Source organism: Macadamia integrifolia, chromosome 7, assembly GCF_013358625.1.
Source record: "Macadamia integrifolia cultivar HAES 741 chromosome 7, SCU_Mint_v3, whole genome shotgun sequence".
Lineage (NCBI taxonomy): Eukaryota > Viridiplantae > Streptophyta > Magnoliopsida > Proteales > Proteaceae > Macadamia > Macadamia integrifolia.
Window position 1 is genome coordinate 26,150,616 of NC_056563.1, and position 14,394 is coordinate 26,165,009.

At 41.5% G+C, this 14,394-nt stretch overlaps 1 protein-coding gene across 7 annotated transcripts in view; it reads left to right on the plus strand.

Moving 5' to 3' along the window:
- LOC122083472 (WD repeat-containing protein 87-like) overlaps positions 1–12,776 on the plus strand; it is a 92,720-nt gene extending 79,944 nt beyond the window's left edge. For all 7 annotated transcript variants that reach the window (XM_042651298.1, XM_042651292.1, XM_042651295.1 and 4 more), the window contains one exon: positions 12,213–12,776. In XM_042651298.1, the coding sequence (XP_042507232.1) occupies positions 12,213–12,374 (162 nt within the window). In that variant the 3' untranslated portion in view covers positions 12,375–12,776. The remainder of the gene's footprint in view (positions 1–12,212) is intronic.
- The last annotated feature ends 1,618 nt before the right edge of the window (positions 12,777–14,394 follow it).

Genomic DNA, 14,394 nt, shown 5'->3' on the forward strand with positions numbered 1-14,394 from the left:
CAGGCGGAGGTCATGTGGCCAAAAGATTTGCAGATGTTGTATATGGGAAGCATCCATTCATAGTGAATCACGTGGGAGAAAGGAAACCCTTCATCATGGATAGCCACTAAGGCAGGGGGACATCTGCTGATAGTGCAATGTAGATTCTCGCTAGTGCCAGGCTGTCTTGGATCCGAGTTGTGTGGTTGGAATACAAAGGCTTGCTAAGGACTGAAGCAATGATGCTAAGACCCTGGGCACATCAGTAGTGAAGGGGAAGGATTGGCGTGGAGATCCAGACTAGAATAGTTTTGTTATCCACCTTGTTGAGGGAGAGATGTCGGTCCCATTGTCCAAGGAAGATAGGTTTTTTTCCAACGAGCCAAGGGCTGCCTTCAAGGGCAGCGTTCTTTTATTCTTCATTTAAGAAGTTAAAAATGAAAATGCCGTTATCAAGGAGGAACATATGAGCATGCTAGAAGTTTGCCATTGTTGAGAGAGAACCTTTCATGATTGGAAAAGAGGGCCTGCTTCCAAGGAAAGGCCCTATGAGGCAATATTTCCATTTTGCAATCTCGGAGTTGGGGAGACCTCCAGGGCAGAACCCCACCAGAGCTTCATTGTAAAGGGTAGGGGGAATGAAGGTTAAGGGGAGGCCAATACGAGAGGGGTGGGAGTTGGAGGAGACGACATATTTCCAAGTTTTTAAAGGGGAAGAAGGTCTGGAAGGAGAGGTTGGGGAGGGAGGAGGATCAGGAGAAGAGGGGTTAGTGGAGGTTTGGGGTTGAGGGAGAGGATTCCGGCGGTGGAACCTGCCAAAGGAGAAAGGGATATAGGGGGTTAGGAAAGGGCCATGGGGGTTTGGGAGCGGAGATTTTTTTTCTGGTGAATAAGAAATTCATTACCAAGGAGGGAGAAAAAAGGGTGGTGGAAATACAACCCCTAAGGGCAAAGAAAGAAAAAGCTTAATAAAAAAAGATGGTACATCTCAGAAGGAGAGGGGCAAGACAAAATGGAAGGGGGGAGGCCCCAATAGGAGACAATATGGATGTTCCTAGGGGACCTGGCAACCCGAATGGGAGGCATAAGAGAGAGTTTGGAGGAGATCTCAAAGTAGATGTCATTCCAAATCATGTTAAAAGACCTGGAATTGGAAGTCCATTCACGGAGGTTTTACTCCATTCAAATGTGGTTAATAGCCGCTCCGAAGGCAAGTTTGCTAGCAATGTTGTAGATGATCTTACCCATGTCAAACCAAATCGATTCTTGGGAGAGGGGAAGGGGTGATCTTTTGGAAGGCCAGCAGTGAGCAAGGACTTTTTTTTCCAGATAATAGAAGAAAGGGGGCACTAGAAAAAGAGGTGGTTTGTATCTTCAGAGCCATTCCAACAAAGGCAACAAGTGGGGACTGGCGGTGAATGAGAAAAGCTAGGGTCGGAAGACAGTTGGAGAGAGCTCTCTAAATGGTGAAGCTGTGGTGAGGGATGTGGAATCTAAACCGAGTGATTTTGTGTCAGGGGCATGGAGTGCCATGTGGACGAACGAGATGCCAAACAGAGGAGGACAAGATTCCAGAGGAGGAAGGAGACAAGATTGTTCTATCTTCCCCAGGGGAAGAGGGGAGGAGGGGAGGGAGGAGCAGCAAGGGAGAAGAGGGTTGGGGGTGGTGGGTAGATACCAAGAGTCATTGGCGATAATGGAAGAGACTGGGGAGTCTTTGGGAAGGCCGGAAGAGTACATAATTCTAGGCCCCACTTGGAGAAAGAGAACACTTGAAGGGTGCCAGTTGTTCAGCCAAAGAGAGGTGGAATGACCATTGCCGATCCTATAGTGATTTGACTATATGGCAAGGGGCCTAGCCTGGAGGATTTTACGCCACACCTAGGAGGCATCATTAGCGAGGGGGACCCTTCACAGGGAATCCTTGCGGAGGAGAAAGGAGTAGACCCAAGAGACCCAAATGTTGTGCTTGGAAGCAATCTTCTAGATGAGCTTAAGAATACCCATCTTTGATCCTTCTGAGACCAAGACCTCCCTTGGCTTTGGGGAGGCAGATAGAGGACCAGTGGATGGAATGGAGAATTCCTCGCCCTTCTGGAGAAAGGAGCAAGAAAGGGACTTTATGGCCTTGATGGTGGCCTTGGGGAGGCCAAAGATGCCAGACCAATAGATGTAGTAGGATAGGAGGACAAATATGATCCGAGTGACATATATACTAGAGGAGCTTTCCTTCCAGAGTTTAAGTCTTTTGCAGATGTTGTCTAGCATAGGGGAGCAGTGATGGGCAGTCAGCCTAGAGCTGAGAGGGAGGCCCAAGTACTTGACTGGTAAGGTGCCAAGGGAGAAACTAGTGAGATTGAGGACGCGGGCTTTGATGTCACCATAGACGCCTGAGAGGAAGATGTTGGATTTAAGGAGATTAATCCGGAGACCAGAGATGGATTCAAAGAAGCGAAGGGAGGAGAGAATGGTTTCAATGGAACGGGGGTCAGTTTTGGAGAGATCATAAGATCATCAGCAAAAGCAAGATGGGTGAGGTTGATAGATTTGTATTTAGGAATTAGGGAAATGAGCAAATTGTCAGTATGGGAATGGATGGATCTGGAGACGACATCAAAAGCAAGGGAGAAGAGGAGAGAGGGGGCATCCTTATCTAATACACACGGAAGAGGCGAAGAATCTAGCTGGGGAGCCATTGACAAGGACAGAGAGAGGGGAAGAGATGTAGGAATAAATCCAATTGACGAAGGGAAGGGGGAAGCACATGGGTAGTAGGACACGATAGATGAAGTCCCATCTGATGGAGTCAAAGGCTTTATGGATGTCGATCTTAAGGAGGGCAGAAGGAGAGTGGGATTTCCTGCCAAAACCCTGAACAATTTCATGGCAGAGGATGATGTTGTCAGCAATGCTTCTGCCAACAATGAAGGTAGACTGATTGGGGCTGACAAAGGGAGTCAACAGCTCCCTAGATATGAGTGGCAAGAATTTTGGCGATGAATTTGTAAAGGAGGTTGTATAGGGAGATGGGTCTAAAGTCAGATTTGGAGGAGGCGCCATCCTTCTTCAGGATGAGGTAGAGGAAAGTACGATTGATCCCCTTGACTTGGGAGGGGTTGAAGCTTTTGACAGTAGAGATGAGGTTATCCCCGATGATCTCCCAACAGGAGAAAAAACCCTAGCTAAAGCCATCGGGGCCAGGGGTTTTATTGGTCTTGTGGGAATAAATAACAAACATGAATTTCAGAGTTAGCGGGGATGGCACTAAGGAGGGGAGGAGATTAGGAGGGACAAATTTGGGGGAGGAGGGGAGAGGATAGAAGATGTTTCTGAAGTAAGAAGTAGCCTTAGCCTTGAGAAGGGTGGAACCATTAGAGTTCAGAAGGTGGGGAATGGAATTGGAATTGGTTCTAGCTTTGAGAGATTTGTGAAAGTACGCTGAGTTGGAGTCGCCAAGTTCAAGCCACCTGATGCGGGACTTTTGCTTAAAGAAGCTCTCTTCCTGAGCAAGCAAGGAGGAGAGTTGAGCAAGAGAAGGATTATAGAGGTCCGACTTGAGATGAGATTGGGTAATAGCAAACTTATCTCAGCAGACGAAGACAAGCGAAGAGATGATCCCAAAGGTGGAAAAGTTTCATTCTTTGAGGGAAAAAAGGGATATTAAAAATATGTAAAAGAAGACTTCTCACTTTTCTTTATGTTGATCTTGTTGAGGAGGTGTATTTGGAGCAACCTCTAGTGTATGGTTCTCAAGGGAAGAATTCAGCCAGAGTTTGCAAGTTACAGAAGGCCATCTATTGTTTAAAACAATCCCCTAGAGCTTGGTTCTACAAGTTCAGCTCTATAGTCACTCGTTGTGGGTTTTCAGTGCTATTTTTTTATCATTATGTGTTTGTTCGTCAACAGGGATCTAAGGTGCTCATATTGGTCGTTTATGTTGACGACATTATAATTTCTAGAAATGATGAATCCAAATTACTGAAGTGAAGTTTTTTTTACATCAACATTTTCAAATGGAAGATTTGGATACCTCCAATATTTTCTTGGCATTGAAGCTATACGAAGTAAGGAATTAGTCTCTCACAACGAAAGTATGTGTTAAACCTATTATCTAAAACTAGTATGCTTGCCTTTAAGCCAGTTGATACACCTATGGATCCTCATCAGAAATTTGGCACTACCGATAGTGAAGATTTTGGTGATCAACCCTGATATAGAAGATTGATGGGGAACTTGATTTATTTGACTATGACTTGACTTGACGTATTCTTTGCAGTTGGGATCGTTAGTCAGTTTATGCTGTCATCGAAGGTCCACTGGGAGGAAGCTTATCGGATCTTGAAGTATCCTAAAGGGGCACTAGGAAAGGGGCTCATTTATAGGCGTCATCATAATGTTGATTTGGTAGGGTATTCTAATGTTGACTTGGGCTGGTGCTGATGGTGACAAGAGATCTATTATTCGATTTTGCACTTTGATGGTAATCTAGTCACTTGGCATAGCAAGAAGCAAACTGCTGTAGCTTGATCAAGTGCAAAGGCTAAGTATTGAACTATGACTTGGGCTGGTGTACGATGTCTTGTATTCCGTCAGAGTTTAATCCAACGAGGGTTTTTTTTCTCTGAAATGTAAGCAATACTGAGAGGTGTGAGGATGAGCGTTGTAACCCTATTCTCCATTGATAGTGAAGCAGGATCTCATCTCACCGGGGACGTAGGCAACCTTGCCGAACCTCGTAAAATACGTGTGCATTGTTTGTTATGTTTTTCCATTATCTTCTGCATCGTTTTAGGGTTGCGTTTCTACAAATTGGTATCAAAGCTCTAAGTTTCCGTTTTCTAGGGTTTATTATCATGATGGTAGGGAAGGGATCGAATATCAAGTATGATATCGAGTGGTTCAATGGGAAGAACAATTTCACCCTCTGGCGTCAAAGGATGAAGGATCTTCTGATACAATAGGGTTTGGCGAAAACATTGTTGGGGTAGTAAAAGAAACCTACAAAAAATTACTGACGAAGATTGGGAGGAGATGGAGGAAAAGGCGGTAAGTGTTATTCGATTGAATCTTTCTGATGATGCCCTACAATATGTTGTGGGTATCGAATCTGCACCGCAGTTATGGGCGAAATTTGAAAGCATCTACATGACGAAGTCTTTAACAAACAAATTGTTCGTAAAAAAACAATTGTATTCTCTACAGATGGAGGAAGGTACGGATCTATTAGAGCATCTTAATATGTTCAATCAGATCGTAAGTAAACTTGCAAACCTGGAGGTTAAGATCGAGGATGAAGACATGGCGATACTGTTGTTGTCATCGCTCCCAGAATCATATGATCACCTGGTAATGACTCTCATGTATGGGAAGGAGACCCTTGAGATGGATGAAGTCGCTGTTGCCCTCATGTTCAATGATACAAGGAAGAAGGACAGTAGTACGAAATTTCAAGGAGAATGTCTTTTTGGAGGTGACAAGGAGCAGGAAAGAGGGAGATCAAATCAAAAGGGATCTGGGAAGAGTCTATCGAAATCAAAAGGGGCAAAAACAAAGGTGTTTTGTTATTATTGTAAGAAGGAAGGTCATCTGAAGAGAGTGCTTGTAGAGGAAGGCGGACTTGAAGAAGAAAGGTGTAGACAAGGCATCTGAGGAAGCTAGCGTGACTGATAGTTCAGATAGAGATGATGGAGATGTACTCTCTATATCATCAGGTAAAAATCAACATTTTGATTATTGGATTTTAGATTCTGGATGTTTATATCACATATGTCCACATAAGGATTGGTTTGATACATATCAACCATATAATGGGTCCGTCCTAATGGGGAATGATGCTGTATGCAAGACCATTGGGATAGGCACTGGCAAAATCAAGATGTTTGATGGGATAGTAAGAACTTTAGTAGATGTGAGACATGTACCAGAATTAAAGAAAAACTTAGTATCTTTGGGGGCACTTGATTCAAATGGCTGCAAGTACATAGCAGAAGGTGGAGTTCTCAAAGTTATTAAGGGTGTTATGGTTGTCATGAAGGGATAACTAACAAGAAACCTATACAGACTCATAGAGAGCACTGTTATAGGTGGAGCATCTGTGACTACAGATGCAAGATTTGATACAGATGATACATTTCTGGGGCATATGGGAGAAAGAGGATTGATGGAGCTTCATAAAAGAAAACTGTGGAAGGGAGTGAAAACTTGTAAACTGAACTTCTGTAAGTATTGTGTGTTCGGGAAACAGTGCAAGGTTAGTTTCAAAACTGCAAAACATAAGAGTAAAGGGGTGCTTGATTATGTACACAACGATGTATGAGGTCCTTCAATAACAAAATCTAAAGGTGGGGTAGAAAACTTCGTGACCTTTGTTGATGATTACTCAAGGAAAGTTTGGATCAACTTCATGAAACATAAAAGTGAGGTGTTCACTAAATTTAAGGAATGGAAGGTTGAGGTAGAAAGGAAGACAGGAAAGAAAATTAAGTACTTGAGAACAGATAATGGAGGGGAGTATACATACAAGCCGTTTCTAGAGTTGTGTAAAGCTGAAGGGATTACACGGCACTTCACGGTTCCAAAGACCACAGCAAAATGGTGTAGTTGAAAGGATGAACATAACACTTCTAGAAAGAGCTCGGAGTATGAGGCTGAATGCAAGGTTGAGCAAGAGATTTTGGGCAGAAGCAGTGAATATGGCATGTTTCCTCATCAATAGGTCTCCATTAAAGGCGATTGATTGTAAAATTCCTGAAGAGGTATGGACAGGAAAACCAGTAGATTATTCTATTCTAAAAATATTTGGTTGTCCAGCTTATGCACATGTTGAGAGTGAGTAGCGTTCCAAGTTAGACTCAAAGTCTAAGCAGTGCATCTTTCTTGGGTTTAAGAAAGGCGTAAAGGGATTCAAGTTATGGGATCCAAGTTCACAGAAAGTTGTGATTAGCAGGGACGTGTTTGATGAGTTTTATATCGTGAAGTCAAAATGTAATTCACAAACAGCTAGTAAAAATAAAGAAGGTTCTACAGTGCAGGTCGAGTTAGGTGAGTCAGAAACAAGAGAAAATGAGTCATCCAGTGACTTACCATGACAATAGGAAGCAGTATAAGTTTCTTATACTGTAGCAAAGGGTAAAGGGAAGCGTACTCACAAAGCACCTGTGAGATGCGGGTTTGAGGGCATGGTTGCCTATGCCCTCACTGTAGGTGCAGGTGATCCATCTTCTTACCATGATGCTTTGAGTGATGCATAACATGATAAATGGATGGCAGCTATGATGGAGGAAATGGAGTCTCTGTAGAAGAACAAGACTTGGGAGATTGTGGAAAAACCCAAAGGAAGAAAAATCATTGGGTATAAATGGGTCTTTCGTAAGAAAGAGGTAGCATCTGAGGAGCGTGAAAGGTATAAGGCCAGACTTGTAGCTAAGGGCTATGCACATGAGGGGATAAACTACAATAAATTATTCTCTCTAGTGGTGAAACACACTTCAATCAGGGCACTACTTGCTTTGGTGGCCATGTATGATTTAGAGCTTGAACAACTTGTTATGAAGACTGCATTTCTTCATGGTGACTTGGAGGAACAGATTTACATGGAGCAGCCTGAAGGTTTCAAGGTGCAGGGAAAGGAAGATCATGTTTGTTTGCTTAAGAGGTCGTTTTATGGTCTTAAACAATCTCCTAGGCAGTGGTACAAGCGCTTTGATTCCCATATGATAAAGATTGGCTACACAAGAAGTGAGTATGGTAGTTGTGTTTATTATAGTGTCAAGTGATAATTCTATTATTTTGTTGATGCTTTATGTTGATATAATCATTGCTACAAAGAATAAACATGATAGTCTCTTTGAAGTCTTTGTTGAGTGTTGAATTTGAGATGAAGGATCTTGGTGCTGTTAAGAAGATCCTTGGCATGGAAATCCTTAGAGATAGAAATGCAGACAAACTTTGGATAACTCAGAAGAGGTATATTGAAAAGGTGCTAGAGCGTTTCAATATGGAAATGCTAAGCCGGTTAGCACTCCGTTAGCTTGCCACTTTAAGTTATCTGAAAGGGAATGCCCTACAACACATGAGGAGGTGGAGCAGATGTCTTAGGTCCCTTATGCTAGCACAATTGGGAGTTTCATGTATGCTATGGTTTGTAGCAAGCCGGTTTTGTCTCATGCAATTAGTGTTAGCAGATACATGAGTAATCCAGGGAAGGAGCATTGGAATGCAATTAAGTGGATTCAAATATTTGAGCAAGACAAAAGATATAGGTGTTATGTTCAGTGGCAAGGGAAGTTTCATAGAATTGGCAGGTTATTTTGATTCCGACTATGCTGGTGATTTAGACAAGAGGTCTACTACAGGGTATGTATTTACATTGGCTGGTGGACCTATATCATGGAGGGCGATGCTTCAGTCTACAATTGCATTGTCCACTACAGAGGCAGAGTACATGGTGGTAGTTGAGGCTGCCAAGGAAGGAGTCTGGTTGGCTGGATTGGTTTGGTTCGTGAGTTGGGGTTGGAGTAAGGAGATATAGTGTTACATTGTGACAGTCAGAGTGCTATACATCTTGTAAAGAATCAGGTGTTTCATACAAGGAAAAAGCATATTGATGTGAGATTTCACAAGATTAGGGAGCTTGTGTCAGAGGGCAGTATTCACTTGAGAAAAATTCATATAGATCTCAATCCTGCAGATATGTTTACAAGCTAGTTATTACAAAGAAGTTCGAGTCCTGTTTGGACTTGATTAATATTACTCACTGTTGAAGATGAGGGATGCACCAAATAGGTGTGGGTTTGTACCTCTTATGAGGTACGGGGATGAAGACGTCTACAGGTTATCTTTACAAGAGGCTCGACAAAATTCAAGCCAAGGTGGAGATTGTTGGTGTACGATGTCTTGTATTCCGTCAGAGTTTAATCTAGGGAGTACTGGTGCAACACCTCGACAGGCAGGATGGCGGTCCTTCTATATATTTGTAGCGAGGGTTTCTTTCTCTGAAATGCAAGTAATACTGAGAGGTGTGAGGACGAACGCTGTAACCCTATTCTCCATTGATAGTGAAGCAGGATCTCATCTCACCAAAGATGTAGGATACCTTGCTGAACCTTGTAAAATCCGTGTGCATTGTTTGTTTTGTTTTTTCATTATCTTCTGCATCGTTTTAGGGTTGCGTTTCTACAGTATGCTACTGTTGAGTTAAAGTTACGTTCCCTTCTTCAAGAGTTGGGATTTCTTGTTCGTCATCCTGTGAAGATGTGTTGTGACAATCAAGCTGCTACCTACATCGCAAGAACCAAGAGGACGAAGCATATCGAGGTAGTTTTTCATTTTGTGCGGAATGCTGTAATGAATTAAACTGATTATCTTCTCTCTGGCCTTGGAATCCGACAAGGTTGCCCTTTATCACCTTATATCTCCTCTTTGGCCTTGGAAGTTTTGTCTTGGAGTATCATGATTCATATAGATCAGCAGCTCATCTCGCCAATTCCTAAATGTAAGGCTCTCAAGCTTTCTCACCTTGCTTTTGCTGATTATTTGATGATCTTCTCCAAAGCCGACATTTCTTTTTGGAGTCTATTATGTATTGCTTGCAAGACTTTGAAGCCATGTCTGGGCTTCGTATCAATCTGGGGAAATCCTTTATCTTCCTGGCAGGGGTTTCTAACTTTGACAAAGCTACTCTCCTCAACAAGATTGGGTTCTCCCTTGGCCATCTCCCAATCAAATATTTGGGGCTGCCTTTGATTCTATGAAGACTCTCTGCTCATCATTGTACCCCCTGCTTGACAATATTAGAAACGACTTCAGTTATGGAAAGGCAAGCTTTTATGCGGGCAAGGTGGAACTCGTAAGATCAGTTCTTTAAGTCTTATATTATTGGTCTGGTATTTATGGGCTTCCCTCTTCCAGCATCTCTAAGCTTGAGTCCCTTATGGCTGTTTTTCTTTGGAAATGCTCCAACTCCAAATTTCTTCGGCCTTTGAGTTGGGCAGCCATCTGCCTCCCAAAATCAGAGGATGGTCTTGGTCTAAGACGTATCAAGGATGTTGACACTGCTGGTATTACTAAGCTGATCTGGAAGTTGGTCACAAAAAAGAAAAGTATCTGAGTTGACTGGGTGTACTCGAGGCTCCACCGCTCAGACTCCATCTGGACAGCCACAACTTCATTTGATGCTTCTTGCGTTTGGCGCAAGTTCTTGTCTCTTAGATCAGCTGTTATTGGGGCCATCTCTACCCAGATTGTAGATGGCACATCCACCTCTCTTTGGCTTGATCATTGGCATCCTTTGGGAATTCTTCTTCATGTTGTAAGTGCCAGAGCCATTTACAATTCAGGGCTTTCCAAGCATTCCACGGTTATAGATGTCATGTCCCTGGGTTCTTGGTCTCCTCCTGCCACAGACTTTCCTCTACTCACTGCTGTTTGGAACTCCTTGCCCTCCATTTTCAGCTCTCAACAAAGAAGAGTGACTACTATTTGGGCCCTTGCCTCCTCAAGCCTCTTTGGCTGAAAAAAAAGCGGTCTGGGATTATGTTATAACTAGGGGGATCTTCTCTCCTTGGCACAAGGTTATTTGGTTCAAATGTCACATTCCTCGTCATAGCTTCATTATCTGGCGAGTCCTTTCCAACTTCCTCCCAACGTAGTCGTTCCTCATCCTCCGTCAGATTTCGGTCTCAACCTTGTGCGCTCTTTGTGGATCAAAGCCGGAAGATATAAACCACTTACTTTTCGACTGCCCCCTTTATTCCTCTGTATGGAAAGGTGTCCTTGCAAAGTTTTGGCTTAGAAGTAGAAGGATTCTCCTCTTTCAAAGGGAATGGATTTGGATCTACATGACTTGCGCCAGGTCTACAGTCTGTGATTCTATAAGCAAGATTGCATTCTATGCCATCATTAACCAGATTTGGATGGAGGGCAACCTAAGGAAATGGACTTCCAAATCTCGCCCTTTGAGGCAGATTTGGGAATCCATCTCTTTTGATGTCAAAGGAAATATTTCTGGTGTTTTTTCTACTTGTATTGCCTCTCCTAGGAATCTTCATATCATTTTGTCTTCGGGACTCCCCCTCTTTGCTTCGGACTCCCTCTTTTGTCTCTTGAGGGATTTTTTTTTTGCTTTTTCTCTCCCCCTTTGGGAGTTGTTGTATTCTTTTTTTCCTCTTGGTCAATGAATTTTTTATTCACCCAAAAAAAAAAAAAAAAACCTAATCATCACACCATTTGTTCCCTTTTCTGATCAGCTTGGTGATATGTTTACCAAGCCTCTGTTTGGGTTTGCCTTCCGGAGGAATTGTTTCAAGCTGGGCATGCGTGACCTATATGCTCCAGCTTGAGGTGGGGTGCTATAGTGTACCTATACCTATCGATTTAAGTTGTAAGGTGTATGGGTACATATGAGTCTTGTACAATTCTCATGTGTCAATATTGCATATACAATATGGCTTGGCCGTTTGTCCTTGTAATTCTGTTTTAGATAATACTGTAGGTGGCTTATGTTTCCTTTTTTTTATTTGAGTGCATTTCGTATTGTTATTGTAACTCTTAATTATATTGGACAAGAGGTGAGTGCTGAGACCTCACCGACTCTGCTTCTCTTCAACCTGCAGAATGCTTGTTCCACTTCCAGTGACTTTTCTCTCTCTTCTTCTTTGTGCTGTTGCTGGTTTGTTGGGATTAATACTGTTACAAATGGCATGTGCAAATTTTATTTTTCATACAACTAATGCATTTTGGTAAGTATTGACCCAATAATAGGGGCATCATTTCAAATGCAAGGAGATGACTGGTAGGTATCAAATTACTCTACTCACCCCCCCCCCCTTTTTAGTAGAATGAAAATCAATTAACACATTATTCGCGATAGAACTTGTGAGGAATATCATAGAGTAAATAGTAACCAGATAAAAGGAAGGGCAGTTTTAGCATTCACAGTGATAATGAGTTGATCTGGAAACAGAGAATAGACTAGAACATATTTTTGAAGGGTTTGGAAACTGATGCCGAAACATATGAGAATTGAGTTATTGACGGTTAGGAATTCTTGGCATTAGATTGTCAGTGTGTATATGTTTTTGACCAATCAGCTGGCCAGGAGCCACCCCCTGCATGGGCAACAAGCCTACCTGCTGGGTGCTGTTGTCCATTTTAATGAATATTTGGGAATACTCTCTTGTCTTGGTCGGTTGGTCCTATGAAAAGGCAGAAAATTCATGTTTCGTTCATGACAGGCACGGGAGGTGATCTTCGAGTTTATCTGGAAGGATTATCTATGGCTGAAGATGTGCAGAAATATGTTAAGGAACATCCATATGGTCAAGGTGCTATCACATGCAAGAATCCGTCATGGAGTTTCTACAGTAAGATACTTGGTGCCAAGATATCTGAAGTAAAACCTTAAGACATTTGTACCAGCTCTTCTCTTACCTCCAACCAGGAGCCTGCTATTATCGACCAAGTTCAGAATGATGCTGACCAGATCCAGGATCCAAACAAATGTTGCCTGAGAATTGTAAGGAATACCAGGTTAGCACTGCTGGTGAAAGTGCAGCGATACTGTTCCCTAGCATATCCAACATCCATATTGCTTCTGCTCCTTGAACTGATAATCTTATTGGTTGTACACAAGGGGATTGTTTATTTTGGTTTACAGCTTTTTAACAAAACCCCCATTTTATTTTTCTGGTTGGGTTTGCAAATCCATAGCTGGCACTGCTAGATGTGTGTTTTTTTTTTATTGAACTGGTACATGTATTTTTCAGTAATTCCTTGGTAGTATTGCTTTTTCTTTTTTCTTTTTTTGGTTGGTTGGGGGTGGGGGGGGAGGGGAAAGAGGGGGGGGGGGGGGGTTGGTGTTTCCATTTTGTACATGAATATTGGCTTAAAGTTCAGTTTACAGGGAATTTGCTTCTCTTGCTGTATCCCTTTTTTGTCAAGATTATTTTCTGATTATTTTTAATTTTTTTTTTCCCTTTAAAATTTTTAGGTTTTTGAGATAGTAGTTGTTTGAATCACCCGCAACCAGAGCTATTTGTATGTATACGTAACAATGTAACTTCAAAAAATTGACTTCAAACGTTTGGCTGACGGAAATGGTTTGCTAAGGGCCTGTTTGATTTTGTTTCTAGAAACAGTTTTTTCGTTTTTCTGTACTTAGAAATGGAAAACACCCTAAAAATTGTTTGATTTTTCTACTTTGTTTTACTTGTTTTTGGAAACAAAAATAGAAATTTATGCTTATTTCTGTGTCTGGAAACAGAAATGGAAAAACAAGTTAAACTTGTTTTTCTGTTTTTAGAAACAAGTGGGAGACAAAAATTTTAAAAAACCCAATATTTCACTCGACCTACCCAAACCCCAATGAATTGTTGAAATTTCTTGCTATCCAGATGCGGTGATTCCAACATGGTTGTGCAAAGCTCGCAATTTTGGGTTGCCTTTATCCTTTTGAAGTTCATCTCCATGAAGCACACCTACAACTCTTATGTCATGCATTCACTCGTGAGTTGCATTCCTACAATGTCGTGCCTTCACCCATGTCTTGTATTGGAGTATACTGTTGAAAACGATTCGGGAAACAGACAAATCAAACACCTTTTTGCAATTCAAAAAATTGTTACTTAGTACAGAAATGGTTTTTGTTTCTAGACACAGAAATAGGAGAAACAAAATCAAATGGACCCTAAGAGTTAAGGCCTATTCTTGAGCAATCATTTGTGATAATAAAATATGGACCAAAAATAATAATCGTTTGGTTATTATTTATATAATAGATTATAAGAGGTGTGTCAATATGCAAAATATATATTATATAACCCAAAAACTTGTATTACAATCTATAGCATATTTGAACAAAGGATTTCTTGTCAACCCCAATCCTCACTCCCACTTCTCTTGGAGTTTTTACTAACACATCATGGATGGTTGAACAATCTTACACATTACAATTGGAAAAGGAAAGCCATCACTTTGTTGTGCAACATCTATGGTTTGTCGATTGCAATTGAATAGATGATTGGTACCTCAAACCGAATGGGTTTCACATGTCTTCAAAACTTGAAATGGCTTTGACATGTTTCTCTTGAGCAACCACACCTTATGGTAACACTTATACATGGAAACCAAATGGGGGAACAGTCCTAATGTGTCATATTGCATTACTTTGAAGACTTTGTAAATAATGTAATACCTGAAGAAAAAAAAAAAAAAAACAGAAGTTCATCAGAAAGTCTTTAACAAAAGCATAACAATTAGTTAAATGAAAAATACAAAGCATGATAGACATTTTTTTCATCATCAATCTTGATATGCTTCTCTAATCTAATGTGCAATTTGTCTTCAATGTGCTTTCCATTATTGCTATTGCGTACCATGCATCTACAACATTAATGAATTTATGACATTGTCATAGTC